The 11482-nt window shown below is 41.5% G+C and overlaps 1 protein-coding gene across 1 annotated transcript; it reads left to right on the top strand.

The window, feature by feature from the left end:
• Positions 1-9938: 9938 nt before the first annotated feature.
• On the top strand, positions 9939-11237 carry BECN2 (beclin 2). Its single transcript, XM_030868604.2, has one exon. It carries the CDS (start codon positions 9939-9941, stop codon positions 11235-11237), a length of 1299 nt encoding a protein of 432 aa, XP_030724464.2.
• Positions 11238-11482: the final 245 nt, after the last annotated feature.

The raw sequence follows: 11482 nt of genomic DNA, 5'->3' as shown, positions 1-11482 counted from the left end.
TCTCTCTAAAGGTATTGGAAGCAGTCTGACCATCTGTTAGCTGTGATGCCACTTTGTGGTCTATTCCTAACTATATTATGTATGTTTGGCATATAGGGAGAAGGGAGAGAAGAGGCTGCCAGCATCTGAGCATCTGAGGCTGCTTTGTTTATATAGAACTCATATTAGGACATCTGCTCAGTGGAAGAGTCTGAGACTTTTGTACCTAGGGTTACTGGAGGCATGTTCAGTTAACATTTTCTCTAAGACCACAGTTCTATGCTAAGTCAACTTAGCGCACTTTGCTCATCAAGGACTAGAGTTGTTATGTTTTACTGTAAAACATGTTTTTTTTTAATATATTTTATTTATGTATTTGGTTGCAGCAGGTCTTAGTTGTGGCACATGGTTTCCTTAGTTGCAGCAGTCAGGCTCCTTAGTTGTAGCATGTGAACTCTTAGTTGTGGCATGCATGTGGGATTTAGTTCCCTGACCAGGGATTGAACCCGGGCCCCCTGCATTGGGAGCATGGAGTCGTAACCACTGCACAACCAGGGAATTCCCTGGAAAGCATGGCTTTTGATGTCAAATATGCCTGGGCCTAAATCCCAGCACCTGAGGGATTCTGATATTCACCTTTCTGAGATTCTGTTTCCTGTTTTCAAAGGACTAAAATGAGAAAATACATGTCAAGTGATTAACACTGTGTCTATTAGTCAGATTTTGCTGTGATAATAATCCCCCAGTTTTAGTGGCTTACAACTCAAGCATTTATTTCTCAGAGTTTTGCAGGTAGGTTATGGTTGGGTTCTAGATGTCTTCTCATCTGGGGACCAAGGTTAAAGGAGCAGCTCCTTTATGGGATATGCTTGTCTCATGATGGAGGACAGGAGCAGAAGAGGGTTAGCAGAAACCTGGACTTGGTACTAGCATGTTGTCACTTCAGCCCAGTCCATTGTACAAAATAAGTCCCTATGTGGAGGGAGGGAAAGATGAATATTTGAGCAACAGTAACACAATCTATAAACTAAGCTGGGAACATGACAGGTACTCAACAAATGTTAGCCTCCATCCTTTTCCCAGTGCCTGTAAGGATTCAATAAATGAATGTGATAATGATAAGCTAACTCTGTAGCCAGCCCAAACTTTTGACATAAAGTTGGCTGGCCGCCCTCCACGCTGGCCCCAAATACTTTTGCCTTCATCAGTCTTATTGCCCAGAACTGTTCCACCATTTCCAGATCTAATCCTGTATTCCTCACTCTGACCACTTGTTTCACTCTCCCCTGCAGCACCTCACTTAAACTTGTGCCCTGACAACTGGTAGAGACCCCTCACTTTCCACCTTCTCCATAATCCCAACAGTCCTGGGACCACACAGGATCCTGCCACTCTAGGCTCTGTTTGCTGGGCACATCGTGATGATGTGACCCAGAATTTGGCATCAATCACCAACATCTTTGCCATTGAAACAGTGTGTCAAGCATAAACACTTAGCCCAAGCTACCCAAATAATTGAAAACATAGTCTATAGTCATATGGTCATATCACATAGTTATTTTTGGATGTAAGTCTGTACATTTTAATAAACTCTGGGTTTTAAATGACTTTTCAGTGATATAGTTATGGGTGGAAGGAGAGAGTTTGAGGTGGGCACAAGAACTAGTTGGCAACCCTAACTAAAAGAAATGAAAAATTTATACACAACTGAGGTTAAGAAGACTTTGAATATCACTTGCTTCAAGTCCCTTAGTTTACAAATGAGAAAACTGAGATGGACAGATAACTATTTGTAGCAAATTACGAGCAGAAACCAAGTTTCCTCATTTAGAGAAGAGCTAACACCTATCCTTCTCAAACTCTTCCAAAATATAGCAGAGGGAGGAACACCCCCAAATTCCTTCTACGAGGCCACCATCACCTTGATACCAAAACCAGACAAGGATGTCACAAAGAAAGAAAACTACAGGCCAATATCACTGATGAACATAGATGCAAAAATCCTCAACAAAATACTAGCAAACAGAATCCAACAGCACATTAAAAGGATCATAAACCATGATCAAGTGGGGTTTATTACAGGAATGAAAGGATTCTTCAATATATGCAAATCTATCAATGTGGTAAACCATATTAAAAAACTGAAGGAGAAAAACCATATGATCATCTCAATAGATGCAGAGAAATCTTTTGACCAAATTCAACACCCATTTATGATAAAAACCCTGCAGAAAGTAGGCATAGAGGGAACTTTCCTCAACATAATAAAGGCCATATATGACAAGCCCACAGCAAACATCATCCTCAATGGTGAAAAGCTGAAAGCATTTCCACTAAGATCAGGAACAAGACAAGGTTGCCCACTCTCACCACTCTTATTCAACATAGTTTTGGAAGTTTTAGCCACAGCAATCAGAGAAGAAAAGGAAATAAAAGGAATCCAAATCGGAAAAGAAGAAGTAAAGCTGTCACTGTTTGCAGATGACATGATACTATACATAGAGAATCCTAAAGATGCTACCAGAAAACTACTAGAGCTAATCAATGAATTTGGTAAAGTAGCAGGATACAAAATTAATGCACAGAAATCTCTGGCATTCCTATATACTAATGATGAAAAATCTGAAAGTGAAATCAAGAAAACACTCCCATTTACCATTGCAACATAAAGAATAAAATATCTAGGAATAAACCTACCTAAGGAGACAAAAGACCTGTATGCAGAAAATTATAAGACACTGATGAAAGAAATTAAATGATACAAACAGATGGAGAGGTATACTATGTTCTTGGATTGGAAGAATCAACATTGTGAAAATGACTCTACTACCCAAAGCAATCTATAGATTCAATGCAATCCCTATCAAACTACCACTGGCATTTTTCACAGAAATAGAACAAAAAATTTCACAATTTGTATGGAAACACAAAAGACCCCGAATAGCCAAAGCAATCTTGAGAACGAAAAAAGGAGCTGGAGGAATCAGGCTCCCTGACTTCAGACTATACTACAAAGCTACAGTAATCAAGACAGTATGGTACTGGCACAAAAACAGAAAGATAGATCAATGGAACAGGATAGAAAGCCCACAGATAAACCCACGCACATATGGACACCTTATGTTTGATAAAGGTGGCAGGAATGTACAGTAGAGAAAGGATAGCCTCTTCAATAAGTGGTGCTGGGAAAACTGGACAGGTACATGTAAAAGTATGAGATTAGATCACTCCCTAACACCATACACAAAAATAAGCTCAAAATGGATTAAAGACCTAAATGTAAGGCCAGACACTATCAAACTCTTAGAGGAAAACATAGGCAGAACACTCTGTGACATAAATCACAGAAAGATCCTTTCTGACCCACCTCTTAGAGTAATGGAAATAAAAACAAAAATAAACAAATGGGACCTAATGAAAATTAAAAGCTTTTGCACAGCAAAAGAAACCATAAACAAGACCAAAAGACAACCCTCAGATTGGGAGAAAATATTTGCAAATGAAGCAACTGACAAAGGATTAATCTCCAAAATTTACAAGCAGCTCATGCAGCTCAATAACAAAAAAACAAAAAACCCAATCCAAAAATGGGCAGAAGACCTAAATAGACATTTCTCCAAAGAAGATATACAGACTGCCAACAAACACATGAAAGAATGCTCAACATCATTAATCATTAGAGAAATGCAAATCAAAACTACAATGAGATATCATCTCACACCAGTCAGAATGGCCATCATCAAAAAATCCAGAAACAATAAATGCTGGAGAGGGTGTGGAGAAAAGGGAACCCTCTTGCACTGCTGGTGGGAATGTGAATTGGTTCAGCCACTATGGAGAACAGTATGGAGGTTCCTTTAAAAACTACAAATAGAACTACCATATGACCCAGCAATCCCACTACTGGGCATATACCCTGAGAAATACAAAATTCAAAAGGATTCATGTACCAAAATGTTCATTGCAGCTCTATTTACAATAGCCCGGAGATGGAAACAACCTAAGTGCCCATCATGGGATGAATGGATAAAGAAGATGTGGCACATATATACAATGGAATATTACTCAGCCATAAAAAGAAACGAAATTGAGCTATTTGTAATGAGGTGGATAGACCTAGAGTCTGTCATACAGAGTGAAGTAAATCAGAAAGAAAAAGACAAATACTGTATGCTAACACATATATATGGAATTTAAGGAAAAAAATGTCATGAAGAACCTAGGGGTAAGGCAGGAGTAAAGACGCAGACCTCCTGGAGAACAGACTTGAGGATATGGGGAGGGGGAAGGGTGAGCTGTGACAGGGTGAGAGAGAGTCATGGACATATACACACTAACAAATGTAAGGTAGATAGCTAGTGGGAAGCAGCCGCATGGCACTGGGATATTGGCTCGGTGCTTTGTGACAGCCTGGAGGGGTGGGATATGGAGGGTGAGAGGGAGGGAGATGGAAGAGGGAAGACATATGGGAACATATGTATATGTATAACTGATTCACTTTGTTATAAAGCAGAAACTAACACACCATTGTAAAGCAATTATACCCCAATAAAGATGTTAAAAAAAAAAAAAAAGAAAGAAAGAAACCAAGTTTCCTGAATCCCAGGCCAGAGCTTTTCCTACTATATCAAAACAGAGTAGAAGAAACCAGCTGGCTACCAACAGTCCTAAACCCCAGAACCGGGATGAAAGAAGAGGGTAGTTGTGTTAATTTAGTCTTAGAGAGAGGAAAGATATGTTTAATGGAGCCCATGGCACGGAGGAGAACATCAGAAGCAGTGGGTAGATTGTTGGGGGTGTCAGCATTTGGGTTTCAGCTAGTTTGGCCTTCTATATATTGTCCTGCCTGTGAGCATTCACCATCTTGACAGGAGCTACGTTAGGTCATCAGGATGAGAGCCGCCTCCTGGGGAATTTCCTCTCCCTGATAATGATTATAAGGATGGTAAGGACAAAGTCCTTGAGGTAGGAGATAGATGAGCCCCAGGCTGAGCAACTGCAACAGGTCTCCTGCTGAGGCTCCAAGGTATGACACTAGCAGGAACATCAGGCCCTGACTAGGTAAAAGACAAAGTGACCACATTTTTCCTCATTCTTGTGGTCAAGAGGATTTCCCAGCCCACACATGCACTGGGAAGGTCCTCAGTCTAGGGAAGGGGTCAAAAGGAGGGAGGGGCTGCCAGTCCATAACATGTCCTGCCAACCTCCCAGAAACCTTCATGCTGGAATCTATTTTGGCTGAGAGATGCACATGCTCCCACCAGGAAGGACCCTAAGTCAGGCCAAATATGGGCACAAACAAGATGATTGGCTGGAGACAACCCAGAATACTGCCCCCATATAAGCAATCTATGCCACCCCTATTGTACGTAACTCAGAATTTGTCTGTGTGCTCTTCCGCACATACTTTCCTTCTGATAAATGCTTTGTTTGCTTCACAATCTCTGTCTCTTTGCTGAATTCTTTCTTCAAAGAAGATGAGGACCGAGGTCCTGCTTTCCAGCCATCTTGCCCCCCTCCCCTCAAAATCTGCCTGAGCCTAAATATTGAGGATGGTGCATTCCCTGTACAGATAGCCAAGGGCTTTGGGAGTGTGTGATCCCTACAGTTCCCTTGTGAGGTAATGGATGTGTCATCAGGAATATCTAAGGGCCTTTCTTGTGAAAGGGATGAATAATCTGGTACAGGCAATAAAAACTTGATTCCCAGACCCTTAGTCTAATTATCAAATTATTATGATTTCTAAAAAAAAGAATTACCAACACAGTTGGCTCTACATATCCATGGGTTTCACATCCACAGATGCAATCAACCGAGGATCAAAAATACTCGGAAAAAAATAATTCCAGAAAGTTCCAAAATGCAAAACTTGAATTTGTCACCTTGGCAACTATTTACATAGCATTTACATTTTATTTGGTAGCATAAGTAATCCAGAGATGCTTTAAAGTATACGAGAGGATGTGCTTGGGTTATATGCAAATACTGTGTCATTTTTTTGTAAGGGACTTTAGCCTCTGGGGATTTAGGTATCCACAGGGATCCTGGGTCTAATCCCTCGTGGATGTTGAGGGATGACTGTATATTTCATTATAATGAGATGTATGGATTATTTGACTGGAGTCATGAGTCATGGTGTCTAGAAGCCCTTCCATAAGAAGGGGGAAAAAAAGAAGAAAGGAAGGAAGGATAAAATGGAGTCAAGATGTTTCAACAATATTCTTAAGAGGTATATAGTTCAGCGTAGGGGTAAATATACCAAGTGCCATTTGCTGAGATCTGTGGATGCAAGTGTTAGTGCCTAGGTGAAAGAGGAGTCAGTCTTCACAGGTAGATGGTCATGGAAGAAAATTCTGACCTTCATTTGGTGTTGAATTCCAATTATGAAGAGTTAATGATCTGTAACACATTAGCCAACAATATACTTCTAGGAATTCTGTGAATGTTTTTTGCAAATAAAGAATATTTGTTTTAGATGTACAATTTCCTCAAGTTAGCTCTGTTGTAATTTTATACTTTACTTTTACAGTGGTGGGGCCCAGAGTAGGCTGCCCCAAAATATGCCTCAATGGTGTATTGATTATTTTGAATTAAAGTTGCTTAAGAACTTAAGGACTGTACACAGCCAGTGCAAGAGGAACACATGGACCCTCCTTTCTGTCTCCCCAAAAGCAGGAAATAAATTTCCCCTGTGAAAGAATACCCTTATCGCCAGAGATAGGGAATTGGTGCTGAGAAGCCTCTATAAACAAGCCTTGTTACATTTAACATTTACTACCACAAGCCCCAACTCTGTTTAGATTCTTCACTGATTGAGCACCCAAAACCTAAGTTTCTTTGTCCTGTCAATTCCTCACAAATGTATTGTTTCTTTGTCTAAAAAGTTTAAAAGCTGCCTGCTTTGGCCACTTCTTAGGTCCCATTTCTATAGATCTGTGTGTGCACAAATTAAAATTTGTTTACTTTTCTCCTGTTAAACTGTCTTGTGTCAATTTAATTATTAGTCCAGCCACAAGAACTCAGGAGGGGTAGGGGGGAAATTTTCCCCTCCCTGATGATGGCACGGTATTAGAAATGAGTAGGGAGTGGCAGAAGGTGGGAGCTATAGTCCCTCAGTCTGAGCACTTCCGAGCACTGACAGCATGGGAATTTTCAATGATTTACTGAGCACTTAACCCACACACTGTGCCAAGCAAGGAGGGTGCTCAGTGTACTTTGCCTTGTCCATATACTGGAAACCGCTTCGTAGCTGTTGTGAACAACATTTAATTGCCAGCATTACACCCATTTCACAGAAGTTAACTAAGAAGACTGAAAGCTTAAATGACTTCCTAAATCAGCAGCTGACCTGGGACAGAAAGCCAAAATCTTGGCTCTTTTGATGGTTTGAGTCTTGAAGAAAATATTTTCATTCCAGCTTGATCCAAGTAACTTATCTGGAGTCTTGCTAGCAAGGAGACCTTGAAAGGACACCTGGTTAGTCTGAAGCAAAATAAAATGAAATAAAGCTTAAAATCCTTTTCAAGATTTTTTTATGTGAACCATAAAGCTAGCCTCCTCTGTAATTATGATCATTGCCTTTTTATTCTGCATGAGTCACATCTGGGCCCCCGAGGTCTCTGGCCTCTGCAGCAGCAGAAGTCCTTCCTCAGACACTTTGCATGTCCCACACTCAGTCTGTGGAGGTTTATAAAGGAAACGGGACATTCAAAGGCCCATTGGACAGGGCAGCCTTGAGGTTTTTTTAAATTGTGGTAAGATATATAACATGAAGTTTCCGATTTTAATCATAGCAAACAGAGGCATATTTGGGTAGTCTTTTTGAGCTGTGAATATTTTTTTCTAGTTAACAATGAGATGGCCTTGCACTTTGAGCCCAGCTGAGAGTCCCAGGACATTTTAAATCTCCAGGAAAATGAACAACATTTCAGTCAGTTTCTTTTGTCTTTTTCTGTCTTTTTTTTTTTTTAAGACCTAATTGGATTTATTAAATGATTCATGAATCGGGCAGCATCCCATCCAGCAAGTAGAAAAGTGCTCTTCAGCCAGTTTCTAATAACTCTCTTACTTACTGCCGAGAGACAGCTGCTTTAAGCAGGTCTTTTAATTTCTTTTATTATTATTTTATTTTTAATTGTGATAAAATACCACCTTAACCATTCTTAGGTATACAGTTAGGTGGTATTAAGTACATTCATATTGTTGTGCAACCATTGCCACTGTCCATCTCCAGAAATTTTTATCTTCCCAAACTAAAACTCTGTCCCCATTAAACACTGACTCCATAACATTCTGACACCAACTAGGATTATGCTCCCAATCACAGTGTGTGGGTCCTTTCCTCACCAAGTAATTCTGACACCAGCTGCATGTCCTACAATTCAACTCAATTCTTATACTATCTACCCAGAGATAACATCAGATCCCACAGGTTAAGAGATCAGTCCCACAAGGCAGCCTCCAGCCCCCCACTTCAGATGCCAATAGCAAGTCCTCTTGTCACTTGTGCTTCTGACAGGTTGCCTATAAATCAGATGTTCCCAACTTCTAGAGGATGCTTCTATAATGGATTGATTTGAGGCATTTCAGAGAGGTTATGAGGGCTCGAAGGACCCTTGACTAGCTGTTCAACCTCTCTTTACCTTAATGCACTTCCAGTCTTCCCATCTCCCAGGAATTTTTGAGGTTCACACACATAGGATACTGGTGAAGAGCTAAGTGGTAACAAGTGTAAATTACCAATTTCAGCCATGACGGTGACTGATTAAGTGGGGTTTGAAAACTACAGTGAAGGGTGGCCAGCGGGAGGTGTGTTTCCTTGCTAGAGCAAAGTCCCTCAGCATGAAGTGCAGTGCAGCACAACTGCCTCGTGTGCTTAACCTGGTAAAGTCCCGGACCACACTTCAGTGAGTCTGCAGGAAGGCTTCCTGCCCCCGCCCTGAGCCTCTCCTGGTGTGGTTGGCATGCTGCTTCCTGCTGGACACTGGGAGAGAAAGGCCCTATGACTTTACGCCCCTTACTGTGGTCTCCATTTAAGACTGGGTTCTTCTGTGTGCGTTTATCTTATGCTCCACTCCATCAAGTCAATAACTGCGGGTTAGAAGTCCACAAGGGTTTTATTTCAGAGCAAGTACTTCTGGCTAACATAATGTGCTTACTTGGGTGGTTGTCTATGGAAGTCAACATACTTGTAAAGTTTTTTGTTATTTGCTCTTTTATGTTACGTAAATGCTTGGTGTATTAATCTCTGGCTGAGCTGATGGCAAAATACATAACCTCCAAACTACATTATTTGGTGTGATTTGTTAATTAAACTAATATATTTTCCATGTATGCCCATTACATTACTATGTGATAAAGAATGTGAAATGTGTCATCAGAACAGAAAGCCTAAATTTGGTAGTCAGGGAAGGCTTCCTGAAGGAAATGACACCTAACCCTAAAGGATGGGTAGAAGTTATCCAGGTAAAGAGGGAAAGGAAGAGTGTTCTAGTCAGACGGAACAATAAGAAATGTTGGAAGAACTGAAATTCAGTTATTATGCAGGAGTACATGGTGAGAGTGGCAGGAAATGGGGAGAGGAAAAGCTGGAAAGATGGGCAGAGGCCTTGGTGTCAGGTTAAGATGATTAGACTTTATCTTAAGATAAGGGCATTAAACATTTTAAGGAGGTGTCCATGATCAGATTTTAGTTTTAGAAAGATTACTCTTTAATGTTAAAGGAGGAGTAAGATGATCAGCTTTTCTTTTTAGAAAGAGTCACTTGTCTACAAGGAGTTAAGGGAGGTCTAAAAGTATCTAAGGAGGGTACCATTGTAAGGTTTTTAGGACAGTGACAAGATGAGATATGCATTTGAAAAGAATCTCTCCTCTAGAAAGAGTTTTAAAAGGTATAAAGTGTTAATTCCCTGGCGACCGAGGGAGGGAACAGTGTCAAGGTGAGAGTCAAGACCTCCACCATGTCCTCCCTCTACTTCATTTGCCAACGCTGCAGCCAGCCCCTGAAACTGAATCAGTCCATGGAGACCTCCCAAGAACCTGAAGCTTTGATGCTCATCCCAGCTCAGGGGGAGCCAGGAAAAACCCAGGAGGGAGACCCTCCTTCCAGGGAGGAGGCAGATTTTGAAAATCTACAGGAAGGTGCCTCGTACAGGACCCTTCCTGGCCTCCCTGGTGGCAGAACGTCCTGGGACAATCCTGACAGCTTCACCCTGCTTGGGAATTTGGGCTCCCTGAGAACTCTCAGTAACATCCAGAAGGCTGCAAGCGACATGTTTGACATCCTCTCTGGTGAAACAGATGTGGACCACCCCATGTGTGAGGACTGTACTGACAATCTTTTAGAGCAACTGGACGTCCAACTCACCATCACAGAATCTGAGATTCAGAGCTACAAACGCTGTTTGGAGACCAGGGAGTTGATACGTGAGGAGAGGGAGTCGCTGCAGGAGAAGCTGAAGGGCCTGGAGGTGGAGGAAACGAGGCTGGTCCAGGAGCTGGAGGAGGTGGAAAAGAACCGAGAAAGAGCAGCAGCAGATCTCGAGGCAGCCCAGGCAGAGACTGAGATGCTGGACCAGCAAGAAAAGCAGTACCAGAAGGACTACAGTAAATTGAAATGGCAACAACTAGAACTACATGACGAGCTGAGTAGTGTGGAGAAGCGGCTATGGTACGCCCAGATCCAGTGGCACCAGCTGGAGAAAACCAGTATCTTTAATGCCACATTTGAGATCTGGCATGATGGCCCCTTAACTACCATCAATAACTTCAGGTTGGGCTGCCTCCCCACTGTCCCTGTGTGCTGGAATGAGATTAACATAGCCTGGGGACAGACAGCCTTGCTGCTCCTTGCCTTGTCCAATACAATTGGACTGGAGTTTCAGAGGTACCGACTCATCCCCTGTGGAAACCATTCCTATCTGAAGTCTTTAACAGATGACTGCATTGAGCTGCCATTGTTCTCTAATGGGAAGCGGAATGTTTTCTTGCATAACAAATTTGACCAGGCTATGATGGCTTTCCTGGACTGCATGCAGCAGTTCAAGGAACTGGCTGAGAAAGGTGGGTCAGGTCTCTGTTTGCCCTACAAGATTCATGTGAAGAAAGGCCTGATGGAAGTCCCCGGAAGCAGTGGTGGATTCTACTCCATCAGAACCCACTTGAACACAGAGGAGGAGTGGACAAAAGCACTCAAGCTTATGCTTATAAATTTTGAGTGTAGTCTCACTTGGGTCTCCTTAAGATATTGTCAAAAATAACTTTTTTTCTATGAGAGAGAGATTTTTTTTTTTTGCTTTAAGATTTTATTTGTGAAATGTTATCAGATAAAATTTAAAACTGAAGAATATGTTTATAATTTAAAAAATGGATGGCCATACAGGCACTAATTTAAGATTATTGTCCAGAGCAAACCAAAAGACTTTGCTTTGTCCTCCCTCTCCCTTTCTTCCCAGACAAACATTCAAAATGACAAAGGTGAAATCATAGGTTGACAAGATTATTC

Source organism: Globicephala melas, chromosome 1, assembly GCF_963455315.2.
Source record: "Globicephala melas chromosome 1, mGloMel1.2, whole genome shotgun sequence".
NCBI lineage: Eukaryota > Metazoa > Chordata > Mammalia > Artiodactyla > Delphinidae > Globicephala > Globicephala melas.
This window is presented reverse-complemented; position numbering and strand designations above follow the sequence as displayed.

Excerpts from the sequence above, each read along its gene's own strand:
- BECN2 (XM_030868604.2), top strand. The coding sequence starts at position 9,939 with ATGTCCTCCCTCTACTTCATTTGCCAACGCTGCAGCCAGCCCCTGAAA.